Below are 25545 nucleotides of genomic sequence, written 5' to 3'. Positions count from 1 at the left end.
AACTAGCCAGCTACATTTAGGGCAACCAAGGCTAAGATGCCTGTCAGCTTTAGGTTAGATTTGGCTGAAATCTAGGTCAGAAAATGTGGTCATTTAAGTGAGGTGCTCTCTGCTCTGCAACCTGTACATGCTTAGAGTGACAACAGAAAGAAAAACAGACACATCCATTGTGATTTTGTACATTTATTAGTTAGAGATCAACACTTTGACAAACAAATACAGGGTGTTGCAGAAGAGACCCAGCGACAGTAAGGTTCTCCATCACGCTCACATCCTGGCAGAGAACATGCCCTGCAGGTTCTGTTGAAGGAAGGAAGGAAGGAACAGGTCATGCAAGTGATAAAGCTCCCGAGCACCAGCACACAACACAAATTCAACTTCAACTACCAAAGCTGCTGAGCTCACCTCCTCTCCTCTGTGACATGGGAGCTGCATTAATTTACATTTCTAATGGTGACTGAGGAGCTTCCAACAGGATATGCAGATCTCCCCCGACACAGCCTTCCTCTTTACTGTCTCACCTGGCTCTCCTCAGTGAGCCATCATATGGCCTCTGCCCTTACTGTTTCCCATCTGGCTCTCCTCAGGGGGCCATCTGCAGCCTCCCTCTTTACTCCTCCTCCTCATCTGGCTCTCCTCAGGCAGCCTTCCTCATTAGTGCTGCCCATCTACCTTTCCTCAGTAAAGCATCACGCAGCACCATTCACCTTACTCCTTCCCATCCGGTTCTCTTCATGGAGTTATCACACGCCCTCTTTGTTCAGTCCTAGAGAGCATCATCTCTCCCAAACACACACACAGCAAGATTTGTTTTACTCACTTTGCTGCAAAGAAAACACTTCACTCATAAACATCTTTTTTATCTGCAATGTAATCAACAATCTCTTGTGGCGTCATCAGCTTCTCACCATCTGCATCAGGAATTTCAAACCCTGCAGAGAGGACAAAGGTTTACTAGACTAGAAACACACAGAACAAAGACCAGGCTGCCTATTACAGCCAGATCAGTTAAACATGTGTTGCTCGTCTTGCCAGATGCTAACAGCATCAAATCCTGAACAAATAAGCAGCAAGTCTTATGTCGCCGATACATATTCGACCCAACATTTCTGTCTCACACCTTCATCAGGGCTAAAAACCAGAAGCAGAACACAAGGCCCACCCAGCTTGTCCAATTTACTCCCCTGCTGATCTCGGGTTGTCCCCTCACTTCTCTCCAATGCTTATCCCAGGCTTCAATCTCCCACACCTCCACTAGGAGGACTTCCATGAATCTACAGCCTCTCTGTAAGGAAATATTTTCTAATATTACCTTCCTTCAGTCTCATACCGTGACCTTTTGTTCCTTTCTATTGAAAGATAATTACTCTCCTGTGCTATTTATATCTTTAAGTTATCTGTCATCTCTCAGTGTGTATATTTAAGTTCTTAAGACTTACAGCACAAGGCTACTGGTACAAGAACATAAGAACATAAGAACCTGCCATACTGGGTCAGACCAAGGGTCCATCAAGCCCAGCATCCTGTTTCCAACAGTGGCCAATCCAGGCCATAAGAACCTGGCAAGTACCCAAACACTAAGTCTATTCCATGTAACCATTGCTAATGGCAGTGGCTATTCTCTAAGTGAACTTAATAGCAGGTAATGGACTTCTCCTCCAAGAACTTATCCAATCCTTTTTTATACACAGCTATACTAACTGCACTAACCACATCCTCTGGTAACAAATTCCAGAGTTTAATTGTGCGTTGAGTGAAAAAGAACTTTCTCCAATTAGTTTTAAATGTGCCACATGCTAACTTCATGGAGTGCCCCCTACTCTTTCTACTATCTGAAAGATAGTACTAGGTAAGCCCTCTCTATGCACTCTGTCATCCCTCTGGTTCTGTTCAGATGATCTGAGGTGTCTCTCCTGGTTATTGCACATCAATATCCTCCCTCTCCTTCCAAATTATGCAATTCCATCACATTGTAATCTGTCATTCATCTCTGCCTCAGCCCCTCTTAGCTGGATCTGCGAGTGAAGCCATTCACCTTTAAAACACTGTAAACAGCAGGGGCTTTCCGCACATAGTAAAAGAATGTCCCTGACTGAGTGATGGGTATAAATATATGCGAGTCTCTATTAACTTCTGTTTTGTGCTTTCTTGAATTAATTGATGGCTTATTCTGGCCTGCGGCCCACATTTGATGTGCGTTTTAGATCAATATCATTCCATATTCTCCTTGTCTGTATGTATTATCAGCCAGCAGAGCATGCTTCACCTTTTTCTCCAAAAGATTTCAGTTAATCTGTTTATTCAATTTTAACTACTGCCACATCACCTCCTCCACGTGTTGCTCACACAGACCGTCAGAGCAGCATTCATGTCAGTGTGTTGTGACCAGACTGGCTACTGTCAGAGACAGAACGCTGGGCTCGATGGACCTTAAACTGACCCAGTATGCACTTCTTATGTTCAGGATGTTAAGTTTCATAGATCATTGGTCTGCACCAGTTTCCAACAGTGGCAAATCAAGTCTACAAGTACCTGGCAAGTTCCCAAACATTACATAGATCCCATGCTACTAATGCCAGTAATAGCAGTGGCTATTCCTTAAGTCAACTTGACAAACAGCAGTTTATAGACTTCTCCAGGAACTTGTCCAACCTTTTTTAAACCCAGCTACACTAACTGCCCTAACCACATCCTCTGGCAACAAATTCCAATGCTTAATTGTGCATTCAGTGAAAGAATTTTCTCCGATTAGTTTTAAATGTGCTACTTGCTAACTTCATGGAATGCCCCTAGTCCTATTATCCAAGAGTAAATAACCGATTCACATTTACCCATTCTAGCCTTCTCTTTAGCCTTTCCTCATAGGGGAGCTGTTCTATCCCCTTTATCATTTTGGTTGCCCTTCTCTGTACCTTCTCCAGCACAGCTATATTTTATTTGAGATGCAGCGACCAGAATTGCACACAGTATTCAAGGTGCAGCTTTCACCATGGAGCGATACAGAAGCATTATGACATCCATAGTTTTATTTGCCATTCCCTTTCTAATAATTCCTAACATTCTGTTTGACTGCTGCGGCACTCTGTGCCAACAATTTCAATGTATTATCCACTATGATGCCTAGATCTCTCTCCTGGGTGTTATTAATGCGGAACCTAAAATCGCGTAACTACAGAATGAGTAACTTTTCCCTATATGCGTCACCTTGCACTTGTCTACATTAAATTTCATCTGCCATTTGGATGCCCAGTCTTCCAGTCTCACAAGGTCCTCCTATAATGTATCACAATCTGCTTGTGATTTAACTACTCTGAATAATTTTGTATCATCCGCAAACCTGATCACCTTACTCATCATTCCCCTTTCCAGATCATTTAGAAATATATTAAAAAGCAAATGCTCCATCTCGGCCAATCTCCAAGAAAATTGTTATAAGATGTTATTTTGTTGGCATCTTGCACCAAACGTGTCCTTTGGTGAGCAGCCTGTACTGGAGAAGTTGTGGGAATATAGGTACCTATATACATGTTTGGGGGAAATGCCTTATTGATTGAACCTTGTTGACGACAAATTACTGGTTGGATTTCCACATTGTTGGAGATTGAAAACATATTCAATGCTTGTCATGTACTGCTGGGACTACCAGTGATGTCACCAAACATCAACGTCTTTGCCAACGGATTTTTATAGCCACTCGGTGTGAGATTGGCCTGTTATGGAAAACATATTCAATGCTCGTCATGTACTGTTGGGACTACCAGTGATGTCACCAAATGTCAACGTCTTTGCCAACAAATTTTTATAGCCACTCTGTGTGAGATTGGCCTGTTATGGAAAAGTCCTAATAATCCTTCTTTTCAAAGTATAGTGCGTCATTTATATAATAATTATCATTTATCCCATATTACGGCTTTACGCCATAATCATTTAAAGTCCTTTCTGGCTATTTGGGGTCCTTTCACACAACAGAGATGTTCCCAGGGGATGGATAGTAATTAATTTGGGTCTTATTACCACTTATGTTCATTAGTGCTTTTCTCCAGTAGGGCTTGGTGAGTCATTTGATTCGTCTGATTATTCTTCCATTTGCACTATTTGCTGTGTTACTGTACCAGAGCAGTCTTCCCATATATATTTTTATTTCATCTGTGTTTTTGAATTTGACAGTTTTATTTTGATCAAAATCATTTATTTTTACTCTTAATATTATTTCCATGGAATATGAGGTGGGTGAGATGGGGGATATATATAGAACAATTTTTTGGAATACTGTTCGTTATTGTCTCAGACTGTTGTATTGTATTGTCTCTGTGTTGTTATCCAATAAAACCTTTCAATATATAAAAAAAAGCACCGCTCCAAGTACAGATCCCTGAGGCACTCCACTGTTTACCTCTCTCCACTGAGAAAATTGACCATTTAATCCTACTCTGTTTCCTGTATTTTAACCAGTTTGTAATCCACAAAAGGTTCATCACCTCCTATCCCATGACTAATTTTCTTTGAAACCTCTCATGGAGAACTTTGTCAAAGGCCTTCTGAAAATCCAAATACACTACATTTACCAGCTCACTTTTAGCCACGTTTATAAACCCTTTCAAAAAAAGGAAGATTTGTGAGGCAAGCCTTCCCTTGGATAAATCCATGCTTGCTGAGTCCCATTAAACCATGTCTGTCTATACATGTATTGTGATTTTGTTCTTTAGAATAGTTTCTATGAATTTTTCCAGCACTGAAGTCAGGCTCACCAGTCTATAGTTTCCTAGATCACCCTGGACCCTTTTTTTTTTTTTTTTTTTAATATCAGGGTTACATGGGCCCAGTCTTCAAGTAAAATGGATGATGATAATGATAAGTTACAAATTAATAGTAAACAGATCTGAAATTTCATGTTTGAGTTCTTTCAAAACCCTGGGGGTGTATACCATCTGGTCTGGGTGATTTGCTACTCTTCAGTTTATCAATCTGGCCCACTACATTTTCGAAGTTCACTATGATTTGGTTCAGTTTATTTGAATCACCATCCCTGAAAACTGTCTCCAGAACGGGTATTTCCCCAACATCTTCGTTTGTAAACACTGAAGCAAAGCATTTAGTCTTTCCGCGATAGCCTTATCTTCCCCAAGGTGAAATAAGTTCTTACCTGATAATTTCCTTTCCTCTAAGGTAGGTAGGCAGGCCAGTCCACACAAGTGGGTTATGTACTTCAATCAGCAGATGGAGACAGAGAAACTGCTTCACTGTTGCCCCCATATACTGTATTGATCCTGAATCAGTCTGCCAGTTATTTATTACTTATTTATTAAAAATATTTATAACTCATCTATATTAACTCAGTTACACAAGTGGGATATAACAAATCTAATCTCTAAAAAGGGTGGGGGCTGCCTGCACCCCCTTCAAGACTACTCTGGCAAAAAAGACATCTTGCTGAGCATGAACATCCAGACAATAATGCCTGGAGACAGCAACTTAACTCTGCCCAGGTCACTGCCTGCGCCCTGATCGAATGTGCTCTGATTTGTTTAGGCAAAGGCATCTTCACTTCCACATACACTAAAATCATAACCTCTTTAATCCGTTGTGCTACTGTGGTTTTGAAGCCATTTCCCCTTTCTTCAGTCTGCCATGAAGCACAAACAGCCGACCCGTCTTTCAGAAGGTGTTTGTAACCTTAACAACCCATAACAAATGCTGCTGCACATGCAGGTGGCGCAAGGCTCAAAACTCTTGCTCATCCCAAGACCTGTCCAAGGATGGCAGCAAAATGTACTGGTTCATATGAAAATCAGAGACTACCTTAGGCAGAAAGGAAGGCACTGTCCTGATCTGCAGAAAGGCGTCAGACACATCAGATCCAGAAATTCTAAAATCCTCCTTGCCAAGTCAGCAATCATTAGGGAACCTGATTGAGGGGGAGAAAGGTGGGATCTGCCCAAAACGTCAATACCAGGTTAAGGTCCCATAACAGGACAATAAGCCACAATGGTGGCCCGATATGCTTGACCTCTCTAAAAAAAAATCTAGCTATACTGCATGGGTCGAGAGAGGCCTACCCTGAACTTGGTCCAGATAATTCATTAAAACTGCAGGTTGCAGCCTTAGCTTAAGAGCCAAACCTTTCATCAGACCTTTCTAGAGAAGGTCCAAAACGAAGGGTACCCCTGCTCCAGTGGGATAAAGTCATTCCACGCACCAATTCTCAAAAACTCTACAGACCCTAACATACACCAGAGAGGTAGAAAACTTTTTGAGCTCGCAATAAGGTGCTAACCACTTGAGTTGAATATCCTTGCTTCATCAGCCTAGCTCTCTCAAGGACCAAACTGTAAGACAGAATTGATCTGGATTATGTGAAGAATTGGCCCCTGATTGAGCAAATCCCTTATTACTGGAATCTTTCACGGCCTGTCAACCAACAGCTACTGAGAACCAGCCACCAAGGTCTGCGCAGCCAAGCCAAGGCCACCAGAACTAGCCCGAATGCTTCACAGTGTTAAACTGGTTCCGTTCCTTTTAACTGACCGCTCCTATCAAATAAACATTGGCTCTCATTTCTCCAACTGGTATACAATCTCCACAGGTGTACCCATAGGGATCTTCTCTTTCTGCGACACTCTTCAATATCTAATACCTCTATGTCACTTATTAAATAACTTAGGAATTCAATTCAAGATTTATGCCGATGACATTCAGTTTTTCATCCCCTACACCACTTCTTGGTGTAACACTTATCTTTGGTATGCTTATGTATTAAAACAATCAATAGCTGGCTCTCGCACAAACATCTTAAACGTAATACTTCCAAGACCGAAATTTTACACCTATCCAACATACCTCAACTTGCTTGTAGCCCTCCAACTCAACTTGAGCTAAATGGCACCTCAATCCCCACAGTCTCCAAAGCTCGAAATCTGGGTGTTATATTAGACTCTAAACTCTCCATGTCTCATCACATTTCTACACTAGTAAAAAATATTTTTTCAAACTGCACATACTGAAACATCTCTGTTCTTTATTCTATCCAGATGATTTTCGCACACTACTGCAAGTCTTAATATTCAGCGGTCTTGATTACTGTAATACATTAATTGGTCTACATGATAATGCTATACGTCTCCTACAATTAGTTCAAAATTCCGCAGCCCGTGTCCTAACTAGGACATCACACAGGGATCACATTTATTTATTTATTTTATATACCGACATTCAATCGAGATATCACATCGGTTTCCAGGTAACTAAAAGAATAGGGCAAGATCAGCCCTATTTTACATTATAACATGATAACAATTATAACAGTAATACACGGAACAATAAATTTATCATCTATCTTGTACTCCTTACACTGGTTATCAATCCATTTTAGAATTTGATATAAAATCCTATTGTACACAACCTATTATACAACGACTCATCCATATGGCTATGCACCCAATTACATATATATCAACCCAACAGAAATCTACATTCAATGCATAAAAATTTGTTGCAAATCCCTACTATACACGTTGCAAGACTTGACATCACCAGAAGACATGGCCCACTAATCTGGAATTCCATTCCTGACAACCTAAGCAGACCAACAACCATAAAGAATAAAAAAAAACCCCCACCTCAAAACCTTCCTTTTTTCAATGGTATTAATAATGGCACGACATCATAACTTGTCCTTAATAGTCACCCCTCAGCACTTAAATCACAGACCAGCCCCTCTCGCATGCTTTTTCAACCATTCTTTTTGGCAAAAAGTGGTTCATATGATCTACCATATACGATCACGTATATTGTTTATACCTCATCCTATGTTTTTCCATCTTTTTATATTTTATGTTATTTTAACTATGCATGTTTTATCATGTAAATTGTTTTGATCAAACATTGTAAAAGCACTATACAAATACTTTTAAATAAATAAAATTTTCAGCACAGTCTGCCAATCACAGTCCATGAGGGAAAGAGATAAAGCAGCTGGTCCCATGGCCAGTCCTGAACGAGAACATCTATTCCGAGTGTTTACAGGTCTCTTCTGCAATTGTAAAACCAGTGTACCTTGGCATTGGTGTGACTTGCCCTCAGATCTAGGAGCAGTTAATCCTATCAAGACATGATGAGCTGAAAGGTGTCAGTCGACCAGTTCCTACTCCCCTGGGTCCAAGGCATGACAACAGATAATCTGCCTGAATATTGTCCACCCCCGCAATGTGAGAGACAGACAGTGCCTGAAGATGCTGTTCTACCCACAGTAGCGCTTGCCCATTTCCAGATATATCTAGTGACTTCGGGGTCCACCTTGAGTGATGTATGTCATCACCATTGCATTGTCTGACATCACTCTGACTGCTCTTCCACTTAACTGATCCGCAAACTCCACGAATGCCAAGTGAATCAACTGAGCCTCCAGGCGATTGATGGACCAGTTCTTTTTCTCTGGGGATCACTGCCCATGTGCCTCCAACTTGACAGTGGGCTCCCCAACCCTTGAGGACTTGCATCTGTGGTGACCACTATTCAATCCGGAATTTCAAAATCTTCCCCTTTGGAAAGATGTTCCCTCTGCATTCACAAGTAGTTTCTGCCTCACCTTTTCCAGAAGGGGCAGTCGTACTAGGTATTTGTATGACTGAAGATTCCAGCAGGATAGCATCTATCTCTGAAGCAGCTACATAAGCACCCTTGTCTACAGAACCACTTCCAAGATCGCCACCATGGATCCCAATATCTGAAGATAAGACCAGACCATTGGCCAAACTCTTGCTCTCAGGGCCCATACATTGATTCGGGAGAAAAACCTAGACTTGTGCCATGTTGAACCGGACTCTCAAGTACTCCAGAGCTGTGCTGGCTCTAGGTTCCTTTTGGCTAGGTTCAGTACCCAGCAGAGGTCCTGTAAGAGACAATTTGACTCTCGGATGCTGACTTGGCCTTGATCAACCAGTCATCCAGGTACAGGTGACTCAATATGCCTTCCCTGTGCAGAGTTGCAGCTACCATCACCCTTATCTTGGAAAATGTCTGTAGCACCGGGGCCAAACTGAAGGGCAGAGCCTTGAATTGGTAATGTCAGCCAAGAAATGTGACCCGTAGGAACTGATGATGTTCTACTCAAATGGGTAAATGCACATAGGCTTCCGACAGATCGAGAAAGGTAAGAAAATTCCCCTTCTGCACCACCGTAATGACGGATCACAAAGTTTCCATTTTGAAGTGAGCCACACATAAAAACTAGTTTATGCCCTTCAGATCCAAAATAGGTCAGAAGGCCTCATCGTTTTTTGGAACCACAAAATAAATGGAAGCGTCACTTGTACCTTCCTGATCCTTCAGGATGGGACTCAAGGCCTTTACGTCTATCAAGATGGCATGGATAGCATGGATGGCCACTCGTTTATCTGCAGCGTTGCATGGGGAAACCATAATAGCGTCTGTAGGAATTCAGCAAATATCCAGGGCGTAACATTCTCACACCTCCTGCAGGACCCACTGGTCCGAAGCAATCTGGGTCCATCCTAGATAAAACAGATGGACATCCCCTCTCTCTGGTACTGGAAAATGGACCCCCGAATCTTCATTGAGAGAACGGGCAGCTCCAGAACTGGAGTTACCATCCTTTCCAGCCTTCTTTGGTTGAAAGGACTGCAAAACATGACTTGAATTCTCGAACCCCAAAACGTCCCCTAGAAAGGGAGACTCGTGAGGGTTGACGTTTTATCTTCTGGTAAAATGTGGAAATTTTGAATCCCCCCACCGATTTGCCTTTTTCTCTAGTTCATCCCCAAACATGAGACAGCCTTTAAAGGGTAACTTCGTAAGATTTGTCTTTGAAATCATGTCAGCTGTCCAATTATGGAGCCATAAAAGATGTTGAGCTACTATCACAGAGGCCACTCCTTAAGCTGCCATGCAAACCAGTCGTCGCCCGCATCTGCCATAAAATAAGGCCCATTATCTCCTGGTATCTCCTGGGTCAGTCGGAGCACAGCCCGTGCCACCATGCAGAAACCTGCAAATTTATTGACATCGCTTCATAAGCTTGTTTCAAGATGGTCTCAATTCTGTGATCCTGTGCATCCTTCAGGGCCACTCCACCTTCAACTGGTACGGTGGTCCGCTTCATGACTGAACATATTAGAGCATTCACCTTGGGAAAACACAACCTCCTTTGAAGTTCACTTCTGGAGCACTTCATTCAAAATCAATCCGCTCCTGAACCACTTCCAGCATCGGGAGAAAACATGATCGAGATAGGATCCTTCTTCTACACCTTTGCTGAATCCGCCCGTTTCGGCCTTTAGCCCTGGCGTCTTCTGCGTTTGGGACAGTAGCCTGGGCAACTCTTTGTTATGCAAGAGCCTCAGCATTGTCCTGTGGGGCTCTGCATCTGGCGGGATCTCATCTTCCAGGACCACCTCTGCCACCCCGGTTGTGGAACAGTCTGACTCATCCATGACGTCCTTAGTGAAGACACGCTCCTCATCCTCATCTATGTGATCCCCTCCATTTTCCCTTCGCCATTTGCTGGTCTTCCAAGGGGGAAGCAGCAGCTCTGGGAGTTTTGTACTCCTCGGAGGTGGTGGTCTCAATCTTTGCAAAAGGTCAGAAGCCCTTTAAAAAAAAAAAAAAATTCTACCTAGGAGGTGGCAGCAAGATTAATGTCTGGCCCTATCGCAACTTCTGATCCTGCACTCATGGGTATAGAGAATAAGGGAGGGTGAGGTAGATTTACCTCCTCCAAAGGGGCCAGACAAGCACCCCCATCATGAGCACCCTCCTCTGCTTGCCTCTCAAGGAGGACCTGGGAAGCTCCTGCTGATGCAAATTCACCTGCTGCCAGCTCTTCTCTGGCCTCAAAACACCTGCTGCACAGACTAAGGGAGACTGTGAGTGGCCCTGCCCTCAAATGGCAGAGCCCACTCCACCACCTGCTGGAGACAGATAAATAAGATCAAATCTGAGGGACAGCAGGTGGCAACTCGTGTTATGTGGCAGTGTCAGTAAAACTTTCTCTGTCTCCATCTGCTGGAGGGGAGGCAAAACCCAGGAGTCTGGACACGTACAGGGAACTCCTTTTTTAAAGGTTAGTGCTAGCAGCCTGGTTCCATCCTGGTTAAGGTGGAGTTTGTTCTTTTGGAAAAAACTCTCCTCCTTCCACAAAAGGTTCCCCCGTTCCTTACAAAACTGAATCCTTCTTCCCTGCACCATCGGCTCATCCACGCATTGAGACTCCAGAGCTCTGCCTGCCTCTGGGGACCTGCATGTGTAACAGGGAGCATTTCAGAGAATGCCACCCTGGAGGTTTTGATTTTCAGTTTTCTAACTAAAAGCTGAAATTTGGCTTCCAGAACCTCCCTCCCATACCTTCCTATGTCGTTGTCCGGCTCATATGTACCATGAGAGCCAGCTTCTTCCCAGCACTGTAAAATTCTATCTAGGTAACGCATGAGGTCTGCGTGATCCTCATGTCCACCAGCCACCCAGCTATCTACATTCCCAATAATCAAATCACCAACTATGACGGCCGACCTAACCCTTCCCTCCTGGGTATTAGCCCTGGGATTCTCGTCCTCTGTGTGCGAGGACAATGCACCAGCTGGAGAGCAGGTCCTTGCTACAGGATCACTTCTTGCTACACCAGGGTGACAGGTCTCCTGACTGGAGAGTTTCTCCTACAAGGCAGCATTAGGGCTGCCAGACTGGAGTTGGGAGTTGGCTACTATGTCCTTAAAGTCTCCTCTATACACTTGTCTGTCTGACACTCTAGTCTCCAGAGGTAGACTTTTTCCTCTGAGAGCCAGGAGCTCTTTGCACTGAGTGCACACGTACAACTTCTCACCAATGGGTAAAAAACCATACATGAGGTACTTGATGCAAAAGACAGGAAGGCCCCCTTCATCTTAATTTTGTGGAGTTCTAAGTTAAGATTTTTAAGGGAGTAGGAATGCGTAAATTAGAGTCCTTTAAATGTATTGGTGTATTCCCTATTAATCTGGTAGTGACCTGCAAGGGGATAATTAAACTCGTGATAAGCGCTGGGGCAATCCTGTGTTTTAGATAAAACCTAATTGATTTTTAATGTGATGCCTCTTGCCTATAAATCAAAGGATGAACAAGGGGTTCTTATGTATAGGATGCTGGGCTTGATGGACCATTACTCTGACCCAGTATGACATGTTCCTATGCATTACAGCAGCAGTTCATGTGCAGTGCTACAGAGCAGAATGGAGAATGTCTGCCATGAAGTTACTGTGAGCAGCATCTGCTCCTGCGCAGTGCTTAATTCAAGACGGATGACTCTGAAGCCACCCGCCCAATAACTGGCTGCTGTCTCTGTACACTTATGATAAGCTATGGCTGGAAAAAAAAACAAAACAGGCACCAGTCCTTTAGCTGCTTAAATTCAGCACCTGCCAGTAAGCAAATGAACATAGGAGCAAAAAAAATGACCAGCTGTGGCTGCCAGGACATGAAAAAGGAATAGCAGCAGCCAGAGCGGGGCTCATCAGCATCCGTGAGGCTGCAGAAGAAATGAGGGAGAAATGCTGGAGGAAGAAAAAAACATTTGATAGCAAAATATGTAAAAAAAAAAAAAAAAAGCCATTAGGTTAAATAAATAAATAAATAAATAATGGTATAAAGAATTTTACCTCTGTTGCTTACGTTTTCTAAAATGTTTCCACCCCTGGGTAAGCAACACTTTGAAGCTTTAGTGTTTGTTTCAGAGACAGTGTGCAGTAACTGCACTCACTTCCTGGCAGAATCTGGGTCCCAGGTCGTGAAAGGTGAGCAACACCAGACGACCCTAGTGCAAGACCATCACTAGAGGAAGCAGGATCATTAGTGGAAAGGGAAAGAGGGAGCATCACCACTTTTAGTAAAGGGAAATGGAACAAAATATCATTTGGAATATTAAACTGTCCTATTAGTAGCACGATCCATCAGACTTCTGCAGCTAGGAAGTGCTTACTGGATCCTGCTGCACTCCATGCTTTGCCGTCTGTTCTAAGCTGTGCATTTCACTTACCAAACTCATCTTCCATAGCCATGATGATCTCCACTTGGTCCAAACTGTCTAATCCAAGATCTTTCATAAAATGGGATTCAGTCGACAGCTGCCATGAAAGCAATATAAACATGAAGGAAAAAGCAAGTCAGGGAAGATTTCCAATGTTATTTACCACTCAAATACTGAACACATCAGAAGCTTGCTATAAGCATTCATTGGTTCAAGTCTCTCCTCAAAGGCAATTCCAGGAATAATATTCACGATATTCTCTGTATTCCCCATGCCGCCCACCCCCTTAATGATTACATAAAATGCACCACAGCCCCCACCAGCAGTAAACAGCGCAGGAAGCTCATTGCATTACTGCCACTGGACTAGCAGAAGGTGGATGGGATGCCCTGCACCAGATGCATGTCATCAGCATTTCACGCCAGGCCCAAACGCATCATTTATGATGTGTGGACCAATTATGCAGGCTTCAGCTCAGGGAGGTCCTGTCAAATGAAAACTAAGCAGTTTCGCTGGAGATGCTCAGACACCATGCACACTGCTGCAGGCAATTACTTTCAAAATTGGCAACCTAACAAATTATACATCATACTGTAGGATTATTGCTACTTTACTAACAGACAGTCAAAGATGGCAGCACCGTTTCAATAGATATCACCAAAATACGCACTTCCTGACTGAGCCCTGCTCCCTGTATGCTGACCTTGCTTTATCTGCCCGGCAAGCTGACTTCCTCTTACTGTTGTCAGCTTCCAGACACTTAGCCTGCATCTCTCAAACTGTGCCAGTGCAATGTCTCACCTCTGAATGGGAAGGAGTATACTAATACTGGGACATGAAAAATGCCCTTGTATTTCAAGGCTAGCATGAGATTATTCAAAATTATGGAAACAAGACGTGCAGGGATTCAAATTAAGGGCTGCATACTGTCAGTGAGCACGTAAGAGACCTTTGACCTGACGGTGCATAAGTGTGGAATAATATAGCTCATGTTTCCATGGAACAGGAAATCCTGAATCCTGGTGACTGAAACACTGGCCAATGTCTATAACAAACTGTTTCAGCCCAATCTGCTGGAATGTGAGAAAGATTAGACAGAAAATAATTCAGCGCTTTCAGTTAAAGGGGAAATTTATATATATGTTTTTAATTCTTTCATTAGTTTATTTTAGATAGTAATGTTGTGCTTCACATAGGAATTCATGCAATTATATGAAACTAAGTCTGGCTTTAAGATAAGCCTGGTAGGTTTTTGTATATTTAATGAATATTAATTGGCACTGCCAGCGGAGCTCTGTGCTTCCCACACCCAGCATGAACGCCGACAGCAGAGCCGAGGTCCTGTGCTTGCCAGAGCTTTGTACACATTGTCCCGACATGTATCAGCACTTATACAACTTAGAACATATATAAATGTAACTATAACGTGCCAGTGACAACCGCCCACCTTTTCCGGAGTAATCTTATCATAGAGCTTCAAGACATACAGAACTCGCTCCTTAATGCTTCCTAGCGTTAGAGGCGGTAAGTCTCCATAAGGCCGACAAGACTGTAGGAAGGGACTAAATACCTGAAAAAAAGAGAACACAGCACTTAGACATCCAAGACAAGTAGGTACTAGTCAAGCTTTCAGGTTCTTATGGCCTGGATTGGCCACTGTTGGAAACAGGATGCTGGGCTTGATGGACCCTTGGTCTGACCCAGTATGGCATTTTCTTATGTTCTTAAGACTAAATGAGTCACAGCATCCAGCACGTGTGGTTCCCAAGATCTGCCCACAAGACAAGCCACCTTTCTTCTTCCATAGCAAGTGACAGGAAAGATGGACCATGACATCCATCCAGCACGTGTGGTTCCCAAGATCTGCACACAAGACAAGCCACATTTCTTCTTCCATAGCAAGTGACAGGAAAGATGGACCATGACATCCATCCAGCACGTGTGGTTCCCAAGATCTGCCCACAAGACAAGCCACGTTTCTTCTTCCATAGCAAGTGACAGGAAAGATGGACCATGACATCCATCCAGCACGTGTGGTTCCCAAGATCTGCCCACAAGACAAGCCACGTTTCTTCTTCCATAGCAAGTGACAGGAAAGATGGACCATGACATCCATCCAGCCTGCCCAGGGCCATAGATACCACTTTATCTTTGCTTTTCCCTTCTCTTCTTTGAACTAGAAATAGTCTATGCTTATCCCAGGCCTTCTTGCTGGGTTTACCTTCACCATCTTTCCTGGGAAGCTGCTCCAAGAACTTGTCAGCGGAAAAGAAATTCTGGAATATTCTTTCAGAGGTACAGAAGGGATGTGCATTTTTTTAATCCACTTCGTCGGTAGGCGTGAACCTCACGGACTTTATAGTACACAGGTAAAAGTGGATAGCATGTGCATAACTCGTGTATTTTTATAAACATCTGTTTTTATCTGTGTACTATAAAGTCCACAAGGTATGTGCGTACCGCTGAAGTGAATGCACATCCCTATGGTACACAATACTCTAGATGAAGTCTCATTAACAACCCATAGAGAGCCATTACTACCTCCTCCTTTCTACTGATTATGGCTCTTCCCAAGGCTGGAAAACTCCTGGATCCTTCTCCAGGCTCACAAGAGGGGATTCTTTCTGTCAGTGGGTGCATCAGGCCTAGATGGGAGGGGAATTGCTTTTGGCAGTTGAGGCTGGGCTAGAATGGCAACACTGGCCACAAAAGAAAAGCAGCTGTGGATGGAAGGGAAGAATAAGGAAAGTTAAAACAAAAAGCAAAACCTAGAAGTCGCACAGCGACTGAATGGAGCCTGCTTTCCAGAATACACCTGCATGTGCACATCTATGAGGTGTGAACTGAATGCAAAACCACAAGATTATTAGAGATGTAACTATCACCCCAAAAAATACCCCCGCAATGATTCTCATGGACCCCTTGCCATGTCAGACAAATTTGGAGTGGACTGGACAATAATTGCACAGGGGTCTTTGTGGAATACATGGATCTGATTCTTCTGAGAGTCCCCGAGATACCCTGACATTTTTCTTTCAATAGGATACAGAATGGCAACAGACAGGGCAATCACATAAGCCTCCCGCCTTCAGAAAACAGGCTGACAAAAAGGAAAACTAGAAAATAAATTAAAAGCTGTGAAGAATTTTTTCACTGGCTCCCAAGCTTTCTAAATCCTTTTCCACATCTGCCTCTCCCTATGCACCTGGCAACTCCTTGATGAGAGCGTTAAATGTGATCACTTTGAGGCTGCTTGGCACTCTTTCACCCCCACCATACATTGTTCTCCTGTGGATTTCTGAACACCAAACTGCACCATAGCTGCCAAGAACTCAGATGCTCTCAGAGTTATCTTAGGTCACTTCTCATTCTCTCTACTCCCTCAGGGGTGTCCCAGATCCTGGAGTCACCTGCAAGGCGGCACATTTTTCCTACTAACCAACATGCAAGGTTACTCATGAAAAGGAGAAATTACTTAGCTGGTAATTTCATTTTCCTTAGGGTAGACAGATGGACTCAGGACCAGTAGGTTTATGCTCCCCTGCCAACAGATGGAGATGGAACAAGCTGACCTTACAGTATATATACTCCTGCAGCGACCCCAGCCTGCCAGTATTCCCTTCAAAAGCAACTGTGGACAGATTAGCAAAAACTTTGATTAAAAATAGATAACCGAACTATACTCAATAACCATAAAAACTGAACTCACATAAGATTCTAGGTACCCCAAGTTAGGGGACTGGATGAACACTTACCAGTAATCCCTTGGGACCCAGAGCCCCACAGGAGAACTACTGACACACTCATGCAGCAGCTGATGGTGGGAAGCTGAGTCCATCTGTCTACACTAAGGAAAACGAAACTGTCAGGTAAGTAATTTCTCCATTGCCATCTGTGTAGACAGATGGCCTTAGGACTAGTGGGATGTACTAAAGCTACTCCTGAACAGCATGGGAGGCTGCCTGTGGTCCAGTCAACACCTCACGTGCAAACGCTGCATCCTCCCGGGCCTGCACATCCAGACGATAAAACCTGGAAAAAAGCGTGCAGAGAGATCCATGTCGCAGCTCAGCAGATACCGATGGGAGACAACAATCTAACCTCCGCCCATGAACTGCCTGAGCCCTAGTGGAATGAGCCTGAACCTGGAGTAGGCGACAGCTTCTCAGCATCCACATACGTAGCCATGAACACCTCCTTAATCCAATGAGCTATGGTAGTCCGTGAAGATGGAATGCCTTGCTTACTTCCGCCATGGAGAACAAACAAGCGATCCGTCTTTCGAAAAGACTCAGAGACCTCCAGATACAACACAACAAGACGCTTAACATCCAAGGAGTGCAAGAGGCAAAACTCCTCTGCATCCCTGATCTTATCCAGGGATGGCAAGGAAATGGACTGATTCAAATGATTATCTGAGACCACCTTGGGCAAGAAGGATGGAACAGTACACAGTTGTAACGCTCCTGGAGTCACCCGAAGGAACGGCTCCCGGCAAGACAAGGCCTGCGGCTCAGAAATTCGACATGCAGAACACATAGCCACCAGGAACACTGTCTTCAAGGTCAAGAACCGCAAGGAAAGGCTACACAGTGGTTGGAACGTAGGGCCCGCCAAGAAATCCAGCACCAAGTTAAGATTCCACAAGGGGACCAGTAACCTCAAGGGAGGCCTAAGATGCTTCACTCCCTTCAAAAAATGGACCACATCAGGATGGTACAACAAGGAATCACCATTCACTGGACCTCTGAAACAGGCAAGAGCCGCAAATTACACTTTCAAGGAATTAAGGGCCAATCCTTTATTCAACCCATTCTGCAAAAATATCCAGAATGAGTGGAATCTTAACTGAATGAGGACCACCACCACGCTCCAATATTCTCCAAATCCACACATAGGCTAAGGAAGTGGAGAGGTGGAAATCACTGTGGAAGAGTACCCATGCTTCAATAGGAAAGCCCTCTCAAGGACCAAACTAAGACAGAACTGAGTTGGATCCTCATGAAGAACCAGACCTTGCTGTAACTGATCCCAGCACGGCAGAAGCAGAAGAGGGGTCTCCACCAGGAGTCTTCACAAATCCACATACCACAGATGCCTGGGCCAATCCGGTGCCACCAGGAGTACTAGCCCCCTGTGGCCTTCAATTTTGCAAATCATCCTGCACAGCAATGGCCACGGAGGAAAGGCATAAAGCAGTCTTCCAGCCAGAAATGTATAAGAGCATCTATGCCAGAGACCATAGATCTCTCCTGCGACTGTAGAATCGAGGAACTTTCACATTGCGATAAGTCGTCAGCAGGTCTAGGAACGGAAGGGCCCAGTGATCCACACTGACAACACCCATTCTTCTGGGTCCAGACTCTCTTACGTTGTCTTTTCCTGCAATACGAGAGTCCGAGATCATCTGTAGATGACATTCCACCCATTCCATAAGTTGGGCTATTTCCTGCGACACTTGCTGGCTCTGGGTTCCTCCCTGGCGACTGATGTAGGTCACAATAGTCATGTTGTCCGACATCACGTGGACCGCTTGACTCTGCGGAACGCCTGGGCTTCCAGGCGATTGATATTCCAGCGGGTCTCCTCGGCATTCCAACACCCTTGGGCCATCAGCTCCTGACAGTGAGCGCCCCAACCCTGGAGACTCGCATCCGTTGTAAGTACCAACCAGGTCAGGGAGTACAAGGAAACTCCTTTTCTCAGATGAACCTCCTGCAACCACCACTGGAGGTGAGAGCAGACTTCCATCGGCAAGTGGAGCCGAACCAAATAGTCCTGAGACTGCGGGTTCCAACGAGACAGTAGCGAGCACGGAAGAGGATGCATATGTGCCCTCGCCCACAGCATCACTTCTAGGGTTGCTGTCATCAAGCCAAGCACTTGTAGATAGGACCACACCATCGGGCATATAATGTTCACCAACTGACGCATCTGAGACATCAATTTCTAAATTCAAACTTCTGGCAGAAAAACCTTGTCCTGTCCCGTGTCGAACCGAACTCCCAGATACTCCAACGACTGGGATGGCTGAAGACTACTTTTGGCCAGGTTCACCACCCAACCGAGCTGGAGGTCACCTTGTGTGTCACCAGGCAGCTCTTTTTCCGAGACCTGTCTCGAATCAGCCAGTCGTCCAAGTATGGGTGCACCAGGATCCCCCCTCTCTTCTGAAGGCCAGCACTACTACAACCATAACCTTGGAAAACATTTTGGGGGTAGTGGCTAGACCAAAGGGCAGCGTCTGAAACTGATAATGGCACCCAACACTGCAAAACGTAGAAAACGTTGGTGTTCCAAATGGATGCGAATATGAAGGTAGGTCTCGGACAGATCCAGGGAGATCAGAAATTCCCCCGACTGCACTGCCATTATCACAGAGCATAAGGTTTCCATGTGAAAATGAGTCATCTTCAAATGATGGTTGACCCTTTTGAGATCCAGGATGGGAAAAAAGGAACCTCCTTCTTGGGCACAACAAAATAAATGGAATATCACTCCATACTTTCTTGAGATGTGGGCACTGGAACCACAGTCCTCAGCCTTTGAAGTGTAGACTCCACTGCCTGCTTCTTCTGTGGGGAGTGGCAAGTAGACACCATGAACACATCCCAAGGAACACTGTGAAATTCCAGCGCATATCCTTTGCATATCACCTCCAGAACCCACTGGTCCAATGTGATCTCAACCTACCTCTGATAAGATAAAAAAAAAGAGAGAGAGAGATGTCCCCCCCTATCTCTGGTTCCCAAAGGTGGGTCAGTAAACCTTCATTGGGAAGCTCAGGAAGATCCTCCATCCGAGCCTGCTCCTCTCTTGGACCGTCTGGGGCGAAAACTGAGACCTAACGAAAAAGCAGAGTCCTCTGAAAGGTTGACCATCTGTAGGTGCGAAACCGCTTGGAACCCTGGAGACGACCCCTCATAACAAAGGGGCACTGCAATTGTTTCTTATCCTCCGACAACCGAGGAAGTAGCGATTTGCCCCACTTACTGGCCCAGTTTCTCCAACTCGCTCCCAAACAAAAGCGAGCCTTTAAGGGGCATCTTTGTAAGATTAGCTTTGAAGGCTGTGTCAGCTGACCAATTTCGCAACCAGACCCCAGCCACTGTCACAGAAGCCACTCCTCTGGCCGAGATACGGACTAAGTTGTAGCCTACGTCTGCTAAAAAGGCAGCAGCTGGCTCCATGACCGCTCTGGAATTCCCTCCAGAATCATCAACCTCCTGAGAGAGAAGCAGACAAGATCAAGCCACTAGGGAGCAACAGGAAGTGATCTGTAAAGTCATTGCCACTGCCTCAAAGGCTTGCTTAAGGATAGGAGGATTGAGGCTATCATGCACATCCTTCAAGGTCACTCCTTCCTCCACGGGTATGGTCATCCGCTCAGAGACAGCACATACCAGTACATCCACTTTGGGAAAATGCAAACACTCTCGCACAGCTAGATCCAGGGGCTACAGGCCTGCCAACGTTTGACCCCCTTTAAAAATTTGCCTCTGGGGCATCCCATTCAAGATCAATCAATTCCCATCACAGGGAAAAAACAAGAGGCTTTACACAAGGAAACCAAAGTGGGATTCTTCTTCGGCTCTGACATGGCGTCTGCACCAGGAATACCCAGCTGTTTCAAGGTCTGGGAAATCTGGGCCGGCAGTTCATCTCGATGAAAGAACCGCAGCATGGTTTGATACAGTTCCAGCCCTGGAGGAATTTCCCCATCTTCCAGGGAATCTGGATCAACCTTATCAGTGCCATCTGGATTCCCATCAGGAACACCCGCAGGGAGCTGGGGCAAGCCCCTGCGCTTAAGCATAGGACCGGAAGAGGGAGGAGCCAAATGAGGGAAGTGAAGGACTGTGCCAGAACGAAAGCTCATAAGCCTTGAAACAAATTCGACCCAAGAAAAAGCAGCCAGGTCAAAACCAAGTCCAGAAGGAACTGGAACGGGGCCCACAGAACTACCTTCTTTGGCAGAGGAGCCAGTCAAGGGGAGAACCATCATCCCATCATCAGAATGGGAGGAGCCAGGCTTAGCAAAAACCGAGGAAGACAACTCACCCTGAGTGTCCGAACAGCACTGGCATGTTATAGAAGATAAGTCAGGCTGAGAAGCCCTAATATGACAGGCAACACAAAGAGAAAGGCACTTAAGCTTCTTGCTTACCGGCACCATTGCAGCAGTAAACGTGCGTCTGAATGGCTCGTGCTCAAAAATTTATGCACACAAAAATTAAGCGCCGGAGAGGTAGGCACAGCAAGGCACACGCACAACTTGTGCGCCAAGCAAAGTGATTGAAACAGTGCAAAACTTGTGCATGCAAAAGGCGTGCCCAAAAATGAGTGCACAATGCATGCCAGAGCCGATGCACTGTGCACACTGACAGCCTGTAGAAGTCAGCAAAACACACACAGGAGTGCACGAAAACACCACTGCAGCCTACCAAGCGACATGCAAGCACAAAGCCTAACTGCAGGGCCTAGCCCACCAGGGCTGCTCAACCCGCCAGGCTGCCCAGTTCCCCAACCTGAGCAGGAACAAACGTTGGGACGGCACACCGAGCACGGAGACCAGAGGAAGTCCTAAAAATCCCTCTGCTCTGAAGTTAAAACGTTTGTTTTTCTTTTTTTTTTTTAACCTTACCTAAGCTCGTGCTTACTGGGAGAGTACAGAGACTCTCGCCGGCTGCGAGGGGAGAGGGCATCTACTGTCACCACTGCGCTCAGCCTCCTGCACCCGCTGCCCTTCAGCTGAAAGAGCTAAGTCCACGCTGGGAAACCCAGCTATCAGACCAAGGAACACCTCTGAGGGATCACGGAAATACCCTCAGGAATTCTCAACTGGGGGAGGGAACTTTTGGTATCACCGCAGGAGAGCAGGGCTTTCTTTTCCTTAAGTCCAACTTCAAATTTCTCCTTCCAAAAAACTCGAAGCAATCCCCATAGTGAGATGCATGTCCACCATCTGCTGAAGATGGAGAATACTGGCAGGCTGGGGTCACTGGAAGTATATATACTGTGATGTCAGCTTGCTCTGTCTCCATCTGCTAGCAGGGGAGCATAACCCACTGGTCCTGAGTCCATCTGTCTACAGGATAGGAAATCAACTATTTGGTGGCAACCTGTTTTGGGCAGCATGACCAATCTTTCATGTCTTTTAGTTATTTAGCAGCTGTTGATCACAGGGCCTGTGCCAAATGCACATTTTAACTTGAGGAGGGGGGTGGTGTCCTTGACAGGCATATCAGGTTCAGAAGAGGAATACCATTTAGAAGACCGTCAACACTGGGCCCTGACTTTTACAGTCCAGAGTACTGATGTGCAAACATTAGGGAAAAAGTATAGGACTGCTTCTATGGCCAAATCCAAAAGTAAAGCACATTCAAGCAGCATGACTTCATTATCAAAACGACTGCTCACCCAGAAAAAACATAAAAGTGTTAGCAGCAGTAATTTTGTTATGGGTTTGACAGTGCTTGGTTTGGATTGTTAATATTACTTCCCTTAACAGAAGGCATTGGGGATAACCTGCACGGAGGGGCAGTTTCTACCCTTAACAGAAGGCATTGGGGATAACCTGCACGGAGGGGCAGTTTCTACCCTTAACAGAAGGCATTGGGGATAACCTGCACGGAGGGGCAGTTTCTACCCTTAACAGAGGCATTGGGGATAACCTGCACGGAGGGGCAGTTTCTATCCTTAACAGAAGGCATTGGGGATAACCTGCACGGAGGGGCAGTTTCTATCCTTAACAGAAGGCATTGGGGATAACCTGCATGGAGCAGTAGCTACTACCATAAGAAACTTGCTTGACAGACTGGATGGATTATTTGGTCTTTTTCTGCTGTCCATACTAGTTACAGATCTTTTGCTGGGCTCTTAGCTCTCTGGCCACAGTTAGACTTAAAAAAAATAAACACAATGCTGAGCCTCTGCCGTTTCTCCTCGCGCGAGGAGGCCAGCCCGGCAGCAGATCCAACATTGGCAACTTTCCCACATCAGCAGTAATGTTTGCCTGCAGAAAACTTGCATTTAAGTGTGGCACTTTTACTGCATCGGCCTGTTAGATTGTGAGGCCTCTGGGTGCCAGGGAAACACCTGCAGTTACGTGAATGCATTCTCGGTTCAAGTGCCTGAAAAGCAGAAAATAAATAAAATGCTGGGGACGTGAGAAGACCCAAAGAGAAAGCCTGGCAGAACGACAAAGTGCCCCATTGGCGGAGGAAGGGATTTTAAGCTCCTGTTCCCCGCCGCCAGGGCTTGCCCTCTGCGGTAACCCCCCCTCCCTCGGAGCAGGGCGGCGTTACCTGCGGGACCCGCAGCAGGGCGGCGGAGGCACAGCGGCTGAGACGGGGCTGAGCGCCGGCGGGCGGGAGAGCGAGGCGGGCGGCGGGGCCATACCGCGGCAGCCCCGCGCGGACACCGCGCCAGAGGACACGGGACGCCATGACAGGTCCTACCCACAATGCCCCGCGCCAAGGTCGGGCGCGCAGAGGCGAGGCTCGAGCGCGCGCTGCTTTTTCACCGTCGCGCGGGAGAAACGTTTGCGCGCGGCTGCGAGCACAGTGCTAGCGGCCTCTCATTGTTACCGGCGCCTTTTCTCCCCTGCCGCGAGAGCCCGGCGAGCAGGCGCACAGTGATGACCTCACCAGCAGCAGCCAATCAGCAGCAAGGTAGAGGCAGGGCGCTTTCGGCACCATGGTGGCTCAGAGCAAGGGTCCAGCAGTGGCCAATCCAGGATGCAAGCACCTGGCAAATACCCAAACATTAGCAATGAATGCTGGTAAGCAGGGCTGCCACATTTTCCTCGTCTTTAAATCAGGCCTTGATTTTTTCCTAGGCAGATTCTGCCTGCCTGTCTTTGGCGCTCTGGTTCCTCTCCTCTTCCTCTGCGACTCCCTCAACTGCGGAGTTGATGTGCCCCTTCCCTTTGTCCTCCTTTAAGTCCCACGCGGTGCGGCCCCATTTCACAAACTAAAGATAATTAGTTGTGACGGACCTCCTGCCCCGCTCAGAACTCGGCCCCTCTAGCTTATCCCCTCCTAAGAACCTGCCATGCTGGGTCAGACCAAGGGTCCATCAAGCCCAGCATCCTGTTTCCAACAGAGGCCAATCCAGGCCATAAGAACCTGGCAAGTACCTCAGCCATCTCTTCTCTAAGCTGAGCAGCCTTAACCTCTTTGCTCTTTCCGCATGGTCCATGCCCCTTATCACCCTTCTCTGCACGTTCTCCAGCGCAGCTATATCATTTTTAAGATGCAGTGACAAGAATTGCGCACAATATTCAAGATATGGTCTCGCCCTAGAGAGGCATTATGACATCCACTGTTTTATTTGCCATTCCCTTCCTAATAATTCCTACCATTGTTTGCTTTTTTTGACTACCACAGCACACTGAGCTGAAGAGTTCAATTTATTATCTACTATGGCACCTCGATCTTTTTCCTGGATGTTAACTTACTGTAACTACAGCATGGGTTACTTTTCCCTAGATGCATCACCTTGTACTTGTCCACATTTGGATGCCCAATCGTGTAGTCTCACAAGGTCCTCCTGCAATTTATCACAAATTGCATGTGACTTAACTACTCCGAATAATTTTCGGTCATCTGCAAATTCAATCACCTCACTTGTTGTTCTCCTTTCTAGATCATTTAGAAATACTTTAAAAAGCACCAGTCCAAGTACAGATCGGTGAGGCACTCCACTGTTTACTTTTTCTTTTGAGAAAACTGACCATTTAATATCATTTTTTAAGCAGATGCTTTAATCCTTTTGCTTGGGCAGTGTTTGTACATAATTGTGTCCTGAGTGGGATCAGCTACCTGGGCATTAACCTCTCATATTGGACAAGTGCTGCTATTCTAATATGTTGTTCCCTGCCTTGGGTGAATTTTTTATTAAAAGATGAGGGCAATAAATCCAAATAATAAAAATAAATACAAATGATCTTAGAAGGCCAAGGGATCATCCCTCAGCTCAGACTTTACATTTGGATCTTAACCAAAATGGCTGAGACAGGTCAAATAATGTTTTTTGTGTGTGTTTGTAAAAGTCTCTGATAATTGGGATTAAAACCACCAAGATAACTTCTTAAGAACATAAGATTTTCCATATCATAACTGGGTCAGACCAAAGGTCCATCAAGCCCAGTATCCTGTTTTCAACAGTGGCCAAGCTAGGTCACAAGTATCTGGTAGGATCCCAAAAGTTCAGATTCCATGCTGCTGGTTCCAGGGAAAAGCAGCAGATTCCTTAATAATGCTTTATGGGCTTTTCTTCTAGGAACTTGTCCAAACCTTTTTTGAAACCAGCTACAGTAATAGTTTTCACCACATCCTCTGGCAACAAATTGCAGAGTTTAATTATACATTGAGTAAAAAATATTTTCTCCTGTTTGTCTTAAATGTATTAATTAGTAATGTCATTGTAGCATCTAGTATTTGTACTTTTTGAACGAGTAAACAATTGAATCACATTTACCCGTTCCACCCCACTCAATATTTTATAGACATCCATCATATCCCCCCTCA

General features: G+C 45.3%; 1 protein-coding gene across 2 annotated transcripts; it reads right to left on the bottom strand.

Moving 5' to 3' along the window:
* Nucleotides 1–167: 167 nt before the first annotated feature.
* On the bottom strand, nt 168–23595 carry NDUFAB1 (NADH:ubiquinone oxidoreductase subunit AB1). Of its 2 annotated transcripts, XM_029577632.1 has the most exons (5): nt 23320–23595; nt 14460–14582; nt 13022–13109; nt 821–932; nt 168–300 (listed from the first exon to the last, which is right to left on the bottom strand). In XM_029577632.1, exons 1-4 carry the CDS (start codon nt 23458–23460, stop codon nt 841–843), a joined length of 444 nt encoding a protein of 147 aa, XP_029433492.1. In that variant the 5' UTR covers nt 23461–23595; the 3' UTR covers nt 168–300; nt 821–840. The 2 variants fall into 2 exon arrangements, with proteins under 2 accessions (XP_029433492.1, XP_029433493.1); XM_029577633.1 differs by lacking the exon at nt 14460–14582.
* Between the last annotated feature and the right edge of the window lie 1950 nt (nt 23596–25545).

This window comes from Rhinatrema bivittatum, chromosome 14, assembly GCF_901001135.1.
Source record: "Rhinatrema bivittatum chromosome 14, aRhiBiv1.1, whole genome shotgun sequence".
Taxonomy (NCBI): Eukaryota; Metazoa; Chordata; class Amphibia; order Gymnophiona; family Rhinatrematidae; genus Rhinatrema; species Rhinatrema bivittatum.
This window is presented reverse-complemented; position numbering and strand designations above follow the sequence as displayed.